Source organism: Coregonus lavaretus (assembly GCF_964263955.1).
Source record: "Coregonus lavaretus genome assembly, chromosome: 10".
In the NCBI taxonomy this organism is placed as follows: Eukaryota; Metazoa; Chordata; class Actinopteri; order Salmoniformes; family Salmonidae; genus Coregonus; species Coregonus lavaretus.
Genome location: NC_139997.1, coordinates 7,485,052 through 7,501,022, shown reverse-complemented (window position 1 = coordinate 7,501,022; position 15,971 = coordinate 7,485,052). Strand labels below are relative to the sequence as shown.

At 41.4% G+C, this 15,971-nt stretch overlaps 1 protein-coding gene across 1 annotated transcript; it reads left to right on the top strand.

Moving 5' to 3' along the window:
* Positions 1-347: 347 nt before the first annotated feature.
* LOC311136696 (UV excision repair protein RAD23 homolog B-like) lies at positions 348-13,812 on the top strand. The gene is made up of 10 exons (XM_084170932.1): positions 348-559; positions 1,291-1,372; positions 3,232-3,311; positions 6,385-6,569; positions 7,168-7,223; positions 7,487-7,614; positions 9,800-9,920; positions 11,760-11,887; positions 12,461-12,640; positions 12,941-13,812. Exons 1-10 carry the CDS (start codon positions 494-496, stop codon positions 13,052-13,054), a joined length of 1,140 nt encoding a protein of 379 aa, XP_084027058.1. The 5' UTR covers positions 348-493; the 3' UTR covers positions 13,055-13,812.
* Positions 13,813-15,971: the final 2,159 nt, after the last annotated feature.

Below are 15,971 nucleotides of genomic sequence, written 5' to 3'. Positions count from 1 at the left end.
CAACACACTCCTGCCTAAAAGCTAGTGAGTAATCGTACTATTTAACTAGGATTTGAGAGAAAATAAAACCCGAGTGCGTTAATTTAGCTTAAAATCAAAGTCACGAAGAAACAAAAAAGTATTCCCTCGACCGGGAATGATCATGAATGCGCCGATGATGGTGCACTCAAAACAAGTTTTATTTTATTTATTTTATTTTTATCTGTGATGCACTGCTACCAATGAATAAATGTATGAATGAATGGGTGAATTAAAATGAATACTCAATTTCCCATGTTTCTTGCACTGTCGCACTCGTGTCACCAATTGGCGCATGCCTACTCGTCTTTTTGTGCAAAGTCAGGTTTGTTTATGCACTGAAAAGCCAGAAGCGTAATGGCGGCGGACGGGCTGTGATGAGCTAGCGAAAATAGGAACGAATCCACCTACACCCTCGGAAAGAGTACGTGGTGAAACAAGTGAAGAAACCTAAGCTAAATTGCTCATCGCGAAAATGCAGATCACTTTGAAAACCCTCCAGCAGCAGACATTTAAAATCGACATAGACGAAGAGGAGACGGTGAGTTGAAACCACCATGCATTTGTTGAAGGGGGTGGATGGCTTCGGCTAAGTTACCGTTGGCTAGCAAGAGAGCTAGCTAGCACACATTCTTAGCTAGTTTGACATGGCTAGCTAGATAACTACTGTAGGTAGCGAAGCAACTTAAACATGTTAAAGTCCCCATTCAAGTAGTGTATTAGTAATCCTCTTAACATAAAGTAGTAACACCCATCATATACACTTATTGGGATTTTATGATGTCCAAAAAATCTGAAACTTGAGGAAATTGTAACTAACGTTCGCTAATTTAGGCTACCTTTAGCTAGTAGCTACCTAATTAGCTCAACTTTATCAATCTCAACTAGATAGCTAATTAGCTAACGTTATGTCTTATTAAATAACTTTTCTCATGGATAGTTGCAATTTACGTTTACTATAGATATTTATTTAAAACTGCAACTTTTGGGTTTGTGTTATCGCTAGTTAACTAAGTAACAGTTAGCCATCTATTCTAGTTAGCTAATTTGCTAACGTTAGCCACACTTAGCTCGCTAGTTAGCTAAACAGCTGCTGCCTCACTATTTATGAAGCAGTTGGATAGTTTGTTAGTTATCTGGCTAATTAATAATTCAGATCATTGATCCATATAGCTATCTAACGACAGCTCTATAGATTTGACACCATGTATTTCTCACAATGGACTTCGATCCCTTCATGCATTGCCTGTCTACATCTCTTTTTCTTTACAGGTAAAAACCTTAAAGGAAAGAATTGAGAATGAGAAGGGAAACGATGGTTTTCCGGTTGCATGGCAGAAGTTGATATATGCAGGTACAGTTTCAGTCTTTTATTCCCCTACTCTACATTTTGTCTGGCAGTATGATAAGGACTTTGATTTAAAAAAAGAATGCATAAAAAAATCGTTGTGCTGTCATAATATAATTGCATGTCTGTTGGCTTGCCTTGTGGCACACTGATAAGAGAGCTGCGTAAGTATGTCAGTACACAGGTTGTCATCTCAATGTTTTCATGTATACTGAACAAGGAAACATGTAAAGTGTTGGTCCCATGTTTCATGAGCTGAAATAAAAGATCCCAGACATTTTCCATATGCACAAAAAGCTTATTTACATTTTACATTTACATTTTAGTCATTTAGCAGATGCTCTTATCCAGAGCGACTTAGTTAGTGAATACATGTTTTTTTTTATACTGGCCCCCCGTGGGAATCGAACCCACAACCCTGGCGTTGCAAACGCCATGCTCTATCAACTGAGCTACATCCCTGCCGGCCATTCCCTCCCCTACCCTGGACGACGCTGGGCCAATTGTGCGCCGCCCATGAGTCTCCCGGTCGCGGCCGGCTGCGACAGAGCCTGGATTTGAACCAGGATCTCTAGTGGCACAGTTAGCACTAATGCGCCACTCAGGAGTATATTTCTCTCCATTTCTGCACATTTGTTTACATCCCTGTTAGTGAGCATTTCTCCTTTGCCAGGATAATCTATCCACCTGACGGGTGGAATATCAAGAAGCTGATTAAACAGCATGATCATTACACAGGTGCACCTTGTGCTGGGGACAATAAAAGGCCACTCTAAAATGTGCAGTTTTGTCACACAACACAATGCCACAGATGTCTGAAGTTTTGAGGGAGCGTGCAATTGGCACGCTCACTGCAGGAATGTCCATCAAAGCTGTTGCCAAATAATTTAATGTTAATTTCTCTACCATAAGCCGCCTCCAACGTCGTTTTAGAGAATTAGGCAGTACGTCCAACCAGCCTCACAACCGCAGACCACATGTAACCACACCAGCCCAGGACCTCCACATCCGGCTTCTTCACCTGCGGGATTGTCTGAGACCAGCCACACAGACAGTTGATGAAACTGAGGAGTATTTCTGTCTGTAATAAAGCCCTTTTGTGGGGGAAAAACTCATTCTGATTGGCTGGGCCTGGCTCCCCAGTGGGTGGGCCTATGCCCTACTAGGCATCCCCATGGCTGAGCTCCTACCCAGTCATGTGAAATCCATAGATTAGGGCCTAATGAATTTATTTCAATTGACTGATTTCCTTACATGAACTGTAACTTAGTAAAATCTTTGAAATTGTCGGATGTTGCTTTTATATTTTTGTTTAGTATAATTATGTTATGGGAATGGAGCAATGCAGTGTTCAATCTGTGTATGTGGCATTTTAAAGCTGCAATGTGACTTTTTGGGGGACCAGACCAAATTCACATAGAAATGCAAGTTATAGATCTGTCATTCTTATTGAAAGAAAGTATGTGGTAGATCGGTTCAATGTACACTTTCTATGATTCCCAGTCTTGAGTTTCGTTTTTGCTTCTTTTACTTTCGGTTTTGTACACCAGCAGAAAATACAATATGTTTGGTTATGGAAAATATATTTCACAGCGGTTTAGATGGTACAATGATTATCTACACTTGTTTTGTGACAAACTGAATTTAGGCGAACTATTAGAATTTTAGCAACCAGGAAATGGAGGAGAGATGTTGGCATAGTGCATCTTTAATGTTTCTTCTCCACTATGACTTAAATTATAGGTGTCGGGATATCAGTGTTCTCCCCAGGGATAGGCTTCTGGGAATTTCATTGTCTTAGAATGTCAAGGTTATTGAAGCATTTTTGGCTGATAAATGACTATCTTCATGTTTGTTCCTTGCAGGGAAAATCCTAAATGATGACACTGCTATTAAGGATTATAAGATTGATGAGAAGAACTTTGTGGTTGTCATGGTGGCAAAGGTAAGGTATTAGAGATGTTGCGATCTGTCCACAAAAATCATATGGCCTTCATTGCAGTGGAGAACTGTTTTTTCATTGTGAAACAATTTTCATACACACTTAAGACCGTAACACGCACACACCTGACCGTAACACACATACTGTGGCAACCACTGATAATGGCAGATGGACTTAATTAACTTTCCATGTCGTTGGACTTGACTGTGGGTATGTAGTATATTTCCTAGGCCTGTCACACAGTGTTAATTTAATCAACAAAAATTGTGCCAAATATTCATCAAACACCAATTTTTCAGTGGCAATTGATGAGATTATAACTGACTAAATAGACCCAGAAAAAAATTTACGTACATTTTTTTTATTTTCAGTTGAATAAAACGAGACTAAATTATCTCTGTGACTAAAATCTGACTAAGTGGACTGGACAATAGTTTTTGGAGAGATTGAGAGCTTTTCAGTGACGAGCACAATTAATATTAGCAGCACAGATGCTCTGTTCAACATTGGGAAGGACACGCCACACCCGGCACACACAGCCTAGCCTACATCAGTTATTGTCATAGATTTTTCAAGCAGATTTAAGTCAAAACTGTAACTCGGCCACTCAGGAACTTTTATTGTCTTTTTTGGTAAGCAACTCCAGTGTAGATTTGGCCTTGTGTTTTAGGTTATTGTCCTGCTGAAAGGTGAATTCATCTCCTAGGGTCTGGTGGAAAGCAGACTGAACCAGGTTTTCCTCTAGGATTTTGCCATTCAGTTTCTTTTTTTGTCCTGAAAAAACTCCCCAGTCCTTAACGATTACAAGCATACTCATAACATGATGCAGCCACCACTGTGCTTAAAAATATGGAGTGGTACTCAATAATGTGTTGTATTGCATTTTCCCCAAACATAACACTTTGTATTCAGGACAAAAAGTTAATTGCCACGCCACATTTTTTGCAGTATTACTTTAGTGCCTTGTTGCAAACAGGATGCATGTTTAGAAAATGTTTATACTGTACAGGCTTCCTCCGTTTCCCTCTGTCAATTAGGTTAGTATTGTGGAGTAACTACAATGTTTTCTCCTATCACAGCCATTAAACTCTGTAACTGTTTTAAAGTCACCATTGGCCTCATGTTGAAATTCCTCAGCAGTTTCCTTCCTCTCCGGCAACTGAGTTAGGAAGGACGCCTGTATCTTTGTAGTGACTGCGTGTATTGATACACCATCCAAAGTGGAACTAATAACTTCACCATGCTCAAAGGGATATTCAATGTCTGTTTTTTTTTTAATTCTTACCCCTTCTTTGTGAGTCATTGGAAAATCTCCCTGGTCTTTGTGGTTGAATTTGTGTTTGAAATTCACTGCTCGACTGAGGGACCCTACAATTATATGTATGTGTGGGGTACAGAGATGAGGTAGACACTTATTGCACACAGTGAGTCCATGCAACTTATTATGTGACTTGACAAGCACATTTTTACTCCTGAACTTTAGGGTTGCCATAACAAAGGAGTTGAAAAGTTATTAACTCAAGACATTTCAGCTTTTCATTTTTTATTAATTTGTAAAAATTTCGACAAACATAATTCCACTTTGATGTGATGGGATGTAGGCCAGTGACAAATCCAAATTGAACTCATTTTAAATTGTCTTTAACACAACAAAATGTGGAAAAAGTCAAGGAGTGTGAATTCTTTCTGAAGGCACTGTATGTTTTTCCTTCCCTTGAGTATAGAAAAGTATTTTTATTTGTAGTCTCGCTCAACCATCGCGCTTTCCTCACTGCATTTCATAGCCAGGTTCTTTAGCCAACGTACTAGTCAAATCTCCCTATTTTCTTCAGATTGTAGCCATTACTGTTCAAAACGTATGACCCATAATACCGGCGCTACTTCTTTTTCTTTCCATTTTGCCGCATTTTACATTCATAAAGCATATTGCGGGCCGTTCTAAAACAAGGCTATTTGCGACCCGGATCGTTAACCATTTGTTTAGGCTACGCCTTGTTCAGTCATGTTACCTCATTAGCTAGCTATAGCTAACAACCTGGGGCGCGTTCAGCAGGATCCAACGTTTTGAAACTTTCAGATAGAAAGATGCTATGTAGAACAAACATGCCTCTCTGACATGTTGAATAAGGAATAACGTCGGCTCTATTTTTGCAACTGAACGTGGCTTCGGTAAATATGAAAAAATATAGATGGCTCCATTATCTTTTCTACTTACTTTATATCTGGTTTTAGTTGTTTAAATTTACACTTAAAGCGTTTTACCATCCAGAAAAGTATTTTGTAAAACACTTTATAAATATATATTTTTTGGAGTGGCAGCCACGAGTTTAGCAACGGTGGCCCACCGCTACTAAATGAATATAGTTGAAACACTGATTTATGTTTACTATAGGTTAATGATGCAATACAAATGGATGGTCATTTAGTTCACTAAAATGGCCCATTTGTTTTTGTCATTTTGACAATAACTAGACTAAATCCTCAGTCACATTTGTCATTTTAATTAAGACTTAATTTACATAAATAGCCATGTGTCTTGGTAGTATTTTAATGATATTTTACTCTAAATGACTGACTAAATCTTTAAAAAAAAATAAGTGCCAAAATGAACTGTCACACACACACCTCAATATCACACTGACCTAATGCAGATTGCATCCCACTGTGCGGAGTGGATTGGAATCAGTTGTTACAGCCCCCGTCCCCATGCACACAGGTGCAGCAACAGTTCATGAAATGATTGAATATCCTACCACACTGAGCTACAATATGTCCCTTCTGCACAGTTTGACTGTCTAAAGTGATCATTGGCAGCAGGGAGTTTTCTTCTAAAGATTGAATAGTAAAGGAACTATTGCTACCTCACAAAGTGAAAGTGACCTAAAATGAATCGCAGTAATTCCCAATGTGTCCATGTCTGTAGCCTAAAGCAGATCACAGGCTACTTACATGACAAAAGCCATATTGGTTAAATCATTGTTACTGTATCACCTATAGGGCATAAGCGTTCTTAAGATGCTTTCGAAAGCAACAAACACCGAGCGCTGTGGGGATTCCCTTTTTTTTCTCTATATAGCCTAAAGCAGCCCCAGCAGCTTCCCAGCCTTCCGATTCTGCCTCCACCACCTCCTCCTCCTCCAGCACTACAGCCCCCACTGTACCCACTGCTGCCTCGTCAGGCTCAGAGAACCCACCAGAGGGGTCCAAACCAGCCGAGGAGAGGCCCTGCAACACTTCAGCCCCAGCATCAACCCCCACCAGGTAGGTCTGGTTTGGCAGTCACTGCTGTGTCCCAAAGGACACCCTGTTACTTATACAGTGCACTACTTTTTATTTTATTTAGTGCACTACATGGGAAGTAGGGTGCCATTTGGGATGCAAACAGTGTTATGTTGGCCTGAAGGACCAGCTGGCAGCCATTAATAGGAAGCTGTGGTTACCAGGCCCATTTCAACGGTAGCCTCATGCAAAATGTTTGAAACTGAGAATTTGTGTTCTCACTGGAAAAGGGGACATGAAGGCACAGACACACCGCTAGAGAGTACTTAGCACCTCTGTTCAGAGTGCCAGCTGTCATTTGCAAACCGATCCTACATGTAGAATCATGCGAAAATGTCTGCAGTCGCCTCCCGGGTGGGTGGTCCCTAAAACACACCGTACCGAACGAATAGCAGATTGACATTCGGTGCTGTGTGCGCCCTCCCTAAGACAAGGGACCAGAAGAATAGTTGACATGTTGCTAGTGTCTGAGCTTATAGAAGGATGAATGCATCTCTTTATGGTTGTATTTTAGTACAGGACATACCATGTGATGTACTACAGAACAGTACTCATCAGCGTCACGCTCCTTCTCTTTCAGTTCCTCTGGTCTATTGACAAATGTGAACATGTTCGAGGAGGCAACTTCTGCTCTGGGTAAATGGTCTTCCTGTTATAAGTTAACATAATTGAGTGTATACATTATAGGTGATGGCTGATCCTTTATCTCCTCTGTAGTAGTTAGGTATATAGCCATGTGTCTTGGTAGTCTTCCCTGTATAAATGTAGATTGAGGTGTGGCTATGCCTTTCACTTCTCTATCTGTTTTTATTAGGCTATGTTTATGATGTCATCTGAAGCTTTCAGAATCTCTGATCAAAATGCCGTCTGATTGGTTGTTTGTTCTTCCTGCTCCTCAGTGACAGGCCAATCATATGAGAACATGGTGACAGAGATGATGCTGATGGGCTATGAGAGGGAGCAGGTAGTGGCAGCGCTCAGAGCCAGCTTCAACAACCCAGACAGAGCTGTGGAGTACCTGCTTACAGTAAGAATACACACACACAGCTTTAACAACACAGATAGCTGTGGAGTACCTGCTTACAGTAAGAATACACACACAGCTTTAACAACAGAGCTGTGGAGTACCTGCTTACAGTAAGAATACACACACAGCTTTAACAACAGACAGAGCTGTGGAGTACCTGCTTACAGTAAGAATACACACACAGCTTTAACAACAGACAGAGCTGTTGAGTACCTGCTTACAGTAAGAATACACACACACACACACACAGCTTTAACAACACAGACAGAGCTGTGGAGTACCTGCTTACAGTAATAATACACACACACACAGCTTTAACAACACAGATAGCTGTGGAGTACCTGCTTACAGTAAGAATACACACACACAGCTTTAACAACACAGATAGCTGTGGAGTACCTGCTTACAGTAAGAATACACACACACACACAGCTTTAACAACACAGATAGCTGTGGAGTACCTGCTTACAGTAAGTATCACACCATCCACTTCTCTAGCCTGACACGCCTTTTTATTCCGTATGAATGGTCATGTGAAAGAAATGCTATAACCACCCCCCAACCACATCTAGCTAAGTGGATGGGTCACTATTGTCTAGACATGTACACATGTTCATTAAATACAATAGATGGCCGTAATCACCCCCAGACACACCTGTCTAACTTGGTGGGTCATGTAATAATCTGGCGAAGTGGAGTCTTGTTTAGACATGTAGGTAGCTAGCTAAACAATGAACCCAATGGTGCTTTCAAGACAACTGGGAACTTGGAAAAATACGAGGTCAAATCATGACGCCAGTGATCTTCAGGTCGGAAAGTCGGGGCTCTAGAAAGAGACCTGATTTCCAAGTTGGATGACCGTTCTAAACTATTTTTCCCAGTCGCTTGTTTTTTTTCTTCAGAATTCCCAGTTGTCTTGAACGCACTGAAGTCAGAAGTCAGAGATTTCCGAGTTCCCAGTTGTTTTGAACGCGGCAATCCCAACCCATACAACCAGCAACACAAACTGATTGTCATAGCCAGCCACCATGCATGTATCTGCAGGTAGCTAAAGCTAACCAACTAGGTTCAATGATAGCTAGCTAGCTAACATTAGGCTATAACTAGCAATGCAAATGGATTTCTGAGATACAAATAATATTCCTACACACGTCTTGTTGGTGAGCGAGCCAGCCAGCCAGCTAACGTTAGCTAGCTAACGTTAGCTAGCTAACAGTATGATTTAACTTGCAATGAAACTACTTTCGGACAAAATTTGAAACGTATAATATCTGAAAATGTAGCTATCTAGACTCTTACCTGTATACATGGATAAACGTTTCTTCCTCTGTCACGGATGCCATGGTTGCACTTAGTTTGAAGATGTAATCCGGAGACAGGTGTTTTATACCACAGCCTTCTGTGTTCTCTTTTCGACTCCCTCCGCATATTTGCAATCAAACGCCAGAATTTTCTCAATCTCCTTAGCTATCATACTCTGCTTCCACCGGGCATTCCACTGATTTCAAAACTCTGTCAACTTCTTCTGTGACAACAACACTGTTGATTGCCATTTCATCCCCATCACTGTCATCAGAAACAACACTTTTGCAGCTCTTCATGATATCTTTCAAAAAAGCCGCTGTGGAAAGGATTATCTACACATACTGAGCAGCTCATGTTATAGACCGAAGCATAGCAGACCAATCTGAACTCATCTCTCGGCATGTTCAGCCCATCCATTATCTCAGCCAATCATGGCTAGTGGGAAGGTTCCTGTCTTTTTCCGTGGCTAAACCAACTAGGCTCGTAATTTAACAATTTTATTCGTATTTACAGATGGCATGCAAGTTTATTATGGAACATGAAAGTTCACGTTCCAGAAGGCATTTCTGCCAAAAAAACGCATTTTGATAAAAAATGAATGTTTACGTTCAAATACCTCTCCTGTGAAGTAGTGACATGCGACATACGCCTAGTTTCCTGAAACGTGTTCCAATGATATTGATTGGTTATGCCATAGTAAAACTAACAAAATACCCCCTGTTTTTTAAGTACTTCAGGTTTCTATTTTATGACGGTTTTCATCCACATGTTCCTTAGAGCTGGAATGAAGCAAGCTAGATTCCTCCACATAGTCTGACAGCTCTTACGTTGTATCGCTAATTCGGGAGTGAACGTTGTCCTGTTGGTTGTTCTTCTTCAGGGGATCCCAGCTGGGGAGGAGGGAGATGCGGGTGCTGACTCAGTGGTGCCCCCTGTGGGTGGAGGAACTCCAGCTCTCAACACAGGCAGTATGACCACCCCCGCCAGCGTTGCAACAGGAGGTGAGTGTGTGCGCATGCCTGCCTCTGCACTCCATGCGTGCACATGTGTAACAACACTTCTGTGTGCTGTGGACACACAGAAAGCTTTTGATGCATTTCTATTCTCTCTGAATAATAAGAAAATTGGAACCTATTGACTGACAGTTCTCAGCATCAGACAGTTAGATTTTGATATGCCCTCCATGTTGCACTGTATCGATTGTTCCATGCCATTAGCGGTTTGTCATACTGGAGTTTAAAACACTGGTGTGCTGCTGTGAACTCTGTGGAAATGGAACACAGAACTCTGTGGAAATGGAACACAGAACTCTGTGGAAATGGAACACAGAACTCTGTGGAAATGGAACACAGAACTCTGTGGAAATATACTGATCAAAAATATAAACTCAACAGGTGTTGGTTTAATGAGCCGAAATAAAATATGCCATAAATATTCCACACACAAGTCTGTTTCTCTCAAATGTTGTGCACAAATGTGTTTTTATCCCTGTTAGTGAGCATTTCTCTTTTGCCAATATAATCTATCCACCTGACAGGTGAGGCATATCAAGAAGCTGATTAAACAGCATGATCATTACACAGGTGCACCTTGTGCTGGGGACAAAAGGCCACTCTAAAAGGTGCAGTTTTGTCACACAACACAATCCCACAGATGTCTCAAGTTTTTAGGCAGCGTGCAATTGGCATACTGACTGCAGGTGTGTCCACCACAGCTCTTGCCAGAGAATTTAATGTTAATTTCTCTACCATACGCCGCCTCCAACGTCGTTTTAGAGAATTTGACAGTACGTCCAACTGGCCTCACAACCGCAGACCACATGTAACCACGCCAGCCCAGGACCTCCACATCCGGCTTCTTCACCTGCGGGATCGTCTGAGATGAGCCACCCGGACAGCTGATGAAACTGCAAAACCAAAGAATTTCTGCACAAACTGTCAAACCTTATCAGTGAAGCTCATTTGCGTACTCGTGTCCCACACCAGGGTCTTGATCTGACAGCAGTTTGGCGTTGTAAAAAGACTTCAGTGGGCAAACGTTCACCTTCCATCGCCACTGGCATGCTGGAGAAGTGTGCTCTTCATGGATTAATCCCGGTTTCAACTGTACATGGCAGACAACGTGTGGCGTCGTGTGGGCGAGCAGTTTGCTAATGTCAAAGTTGTGAAGAGTGCCCCTTGGTTGCGGTCGGGTTATGGTAGGGGCAGGCATAAGCTACGGACAACAAACACAATTGCATTTTATCGATGGTAAATTGAATGCACAGAGATACTGTGACGACGATCCTGAGGCACGTTGTCGTGCCATTCATCTGCCGCCATCACCTGTTTCAGCATAATGCACGGCCCCATGTCGCAAGGATCTGTACACAATTCCTGGAAGCTGAAAATGTCCCAGTTCTTCCATGGCCTACATACTCGCCAGACATGTTACCTATTGAGCATGTTTGGGATGCTCTGGATTGACGTGTACGACAGTATGTTCCAGTTCCTGCCAATATTCAGCAACTTCGCACAGCCATTGAGGAGGAGTGGGTCAACATTCCACAGGCCACAATCAACAGCCTGATCAACTCTATGCGATGGAGATGTGTCACGCTGCATGAGGCAAATGGTTGTCACACCAGATACTGGTTTTCTGATCCAGTCATGTGAAATCCATAGATTAGGGCCTAATTATATATTTTTTTAATTGACTGATTTCCTGTAACTCAGTCAAATCTTTGAAATTGTTGCATGTTGCGTTTACATTTTTGTTCAGTATAGTACGTGGACATGGAATGTGGAACTGTGGAAACAGAACACTGCCATTGTGACCTCTTCTCCCCTCTGTGTTTCCAGCCAACCCTCTGGGGTTCCTGGTTAACCAGCCTCAGTTCCTCCAGATGAGACGGATCATCCAGCAGAACCCCTCTCTGCTCCCTGCCTTGCTACAGCAGATAGGGAGGGAGAACCCCCAGCTTCTGCAAGTATGGACGACTCACACACACACACTACTCTTACCGGCACCAAGGACACAATGGTGTAGTGGTTACAATGAGCAGTAGATAAAACTAGCTGGAATTCAGCATTCAACTAGTCTGTCTGCCAAATCAATTCCCCTCTGTGTCCTTCATCTCTTCAGGCCTGCATAGTGAAGGGATGAGATCAGAGCCTGAAGGCATCGCAGCAGACCCCGCTTGGGAGACTGTCCGTTTAAAACACTGTTGTGCGTCCTAAATGGCACCCTATTCCCTTTACAGTGCACTACTTTTGACCAGGCCCTATGGGTATCTACTAGCATGCTAGTATATACCCATATACTTCCAGTCATTGCACTAGCGCTAGTTAGCATTGCCTCGTGAAGCTACCTCTCAACTTCCTTCATACTGGACACAGACATAAAAATGGTATCCACGAGTTCATCTGACTCTGGGGAAGTAGATAAAGGGCCTCATTGCGAAAATCCCGAAGTATCCCTTCCAAGAAATGGCTATTTCCCGTTGCAAAAACGTTTTGCTACAGTGTGCCCTAATGAACACCCTGTCTTGTTTCCCTCCCAGCAAATCAGCAGCCACCAAGAGCAGTTCATCCAGATGCTGAATGAGCCAGCCCAGGAGGGGGGAGGAGGAGGCGGAGGAGGAGGTGGTGGAGGAGGAGGAGGAGTGGCGGTCGGTGGGGAGGCTGGAAGTGGCATGAACTACATCCAGGTCACACCCCAGGAGAAGGAGGCTATTGAGAGGGTAAAGAATGAATCTCACAGGTCATGATGTCTGTTGATAAATGGCTACAGTTAAATGAGCTAGTTAGCTAAATCTGGCCCATTTACAGAAATGCCAGTTAATCTGCATTGTCCGTGTCAAACCTGATAACGAAAAGCTAAGTGTTGATATCAGACTGCGTTCTTTTCAACTGAAGATGACTTTATTACACTCCTACATACCTACCTATCGGAGTAAACGTCATGCAAATCCTGTCATTTCTCTATTCAGGAACTTTGTTCATTTAATTTCAATATTGACTTTGTCCGTTTCCTCTTACAGCTAAAAGCCCTAGGATTCCCTGAAGGACTTGTTATACAGGCCTACTTTGCCTGTGAGAAGAATGAGAACTTGGCTGCTAACTTCCTTTTACAACAGAACTTTGATGACGACTAAAAAGGAAGCCATGATAGTAATTTTGATCCTTTTCTCCCCTAAACCTTTTCATTGATTGATCAATATCTGATAAAAGCATAAAAACATGGGCCTTCACGTTTTCCTGAATTTTACTACAAAAACATGATACATCTTTTTGGTAACACTGGATCATATAATTTTTGTGCGAAATAAAAGCTTTCTCTAATCAACTTAATGGTTGAATTGAGTAACATATACTTGGTTCATCAGATATCACCGGTGTACTACCCGTTTCTTCATTATTTTTTATTCAGCCAAAGACTAACATGATTGTTTCTCATAAAGAAATTAATACTGGTTTAAAGGGTTGATCGCAGAATGTTTTTCCCAATGTAGTTATAAAAGAGGAGAGTATGTGATTGGGAAGTCTATGGTATATTCCTATACATAATTGTTCTTGCTTTTTGGTACATTATCAACTGCAGTTTGAAATGACGGTGAAGATTTTTAAACAAGCAACATTGTTACCTTTTAATTTTTTATTGAACTTCCGACATGAACTTCTAGAGAAGTGTATGTGATACAGCATCTAAAATGAGTTTCCAAGGCAGCTGTACAAATATGGGAAGTACTGATGTATTTTCATGCAGCCTGAAAATAGCAATTTAACCTAGTGCGTTGTCATCTGAGGCATGTATATGGCTTCCATTGCTTATAGTAGCCTAGTGTTTACAGTTACTATCAACTTGATTTACTGTAATTTTTTACATAAAAATAAAACGTTTCAACGTGAATAATGCCCAATTTGTTTTGTTGTTGGTGGGGGAAGACGGGGGAAAAAGCTCCCATTGACTTAACAGTGAACTCCATCAATAATACTCAGACTAGGAATAGGATATTGGTCTTATTTGAACATGCATTTTGGTCAGGGTCTGTACCACCATACAGTCTTCCACACGACAGAAGTCTTTCACCTAGTATGTTTTTTTTATATTCCTTCTCTAATTGGTGTGCAGTCATCTGAAAACCCATGATCATCGGTGAAAGTGGCAAAAGCCTATTTGAGAGGAAGCCATAGAGTATTGAGACTCAACCATACTCCGATGACTTGTAAACACCCCCCCCCAAGCAGACTGTGTGCTACATAGACCAGCAGGGGGCAGTATTGACCAACATACATTTAATTGCTCGCTTCAGACCACTGGAGGTGGGTGTGTGAACCAGAGATCCACATATAATATGTCACTGACACTTGACTGACTTAACTCTTACACTTGGTACATTTTTGGAAAGTTTAGATAAGTCTTCCTTTTGAAAGTGTGGAGTTCGTCATCGTTGTGCAGCTGTGTTGCGTTAATTGCTTATTGACATTTCTAAAACTTTGACAATTAAATATCTAGTGTTTTATTGTCTCAAGGGTTTGATATTTTGTGATTTATGACCCTTAAATGAGACTAGTTCTCTGTTTCCACTCAGAAACAGAATGTAAATGTTATTTCAAGTCAACATTTGTTGTAACTGTCAATGATATCAAAAATTATCCACTATAATGCAAGCTGGCTCTGATTTACTTTAATTCAAAACTATGATATGAAGCTGGGGAGACATTTGATTTTTGACAGAACCGCGACAGGATGATCAATTTAAAAACATAAAATGTGAGCATCTAACATAGGAAAAGAAAACTAAGCCATTGACTCACTTGCCAGGTTAAATAAAGGTTAAGTATAATTTGGGTATGTTGAGTAAGTCTTCGTCTTCAAGATCAGTCAGTCAAATGGCAAACAACATTCAAGTCAAGTATGAGATCGCATTAGGATAGTTACAAAAACATAACACATGACACGCAAGTGTTCTGGGGAAGTTGCCCCATACAGATCTAGAATCGGCTTGCCCTCCACACATTGTAAGTGGGAAAAATGCAAAATTGACCCAGAATCAGTGTCTAAGGATAACGTCATGTCTAGCCCCCTACAGTACCAAGAAAGAATACCCTCAGATCTGAGCAGGTACCAGCAGGATTCCATGTGATTGTTACCTAAACATCGACTTTCTTTCGGTACATCAACCTGCCTGGGTGACTCATCATCTGTCTGTTTCCCAAAATCATGCCATCTTTCCCATTCATGATAATGTCCAAATATAATGGATTTAGACAGGGCCGTGCACAGGCCTTTTGGTGGAAGGTGCTCAAACAAAAAAAAGGCAACCCAAAAATGTTTTTAATGAAAACTTCGGTCACAGACTCGTTGGGCCGTTATGGCTTTGATTATTTATTTACATAAAAGATGGCCACATCTTAATAGCTAATTTAATGACACATTTAAGGTGAATTTAACGACGACTTTCGGGCAGTGGGTTCAGAACGACAAAATGTATACAAAAAAAAAATGTTTTTTGTTGTTTTTACCCAAAACAAAAGGACACTTTAGAGACTGGAAGGGCAAATGGGGAATGTGCTCTGCACAGGTATAGAGCCCTATCTGTGCACGTGCCTAAACACATTTTGGCAGTACCTTTAAATGAAAATCTTTCCCATATGATAATCCGTGGTGAGGGTAAACTCAAGGAAACCCAGTTTACCCACCTTTTTTATTTTGTGGATAGGGTTTAGGTCTGTTCAGCAAGATAAGTGGGTTTTTTGCATTATGGGTTTACCCACCTAAATTATATACCTACGGTGCTCAGGGTGCTTTGCACTTTACAACTATACTCAGTTTATTAGGTACACCAACCCGTTCACCGAAATGGATTGCTCCTACAGACAGTGAGTCACCTGGCTTCTTATATAAAGCAGGCAGACCGGCATCGAGGCATTTAATTACTGTTCGATTGAACGTGAGAATGGGCAAAACTAGTGACCTAAGCAACTTTGAACGTGGTATGTTCGTCAGTGCCAGGCGTGCCGGATCTAGTATCTCAGAAACGGGTTTTTCAGAGAATGATGAAACAAACA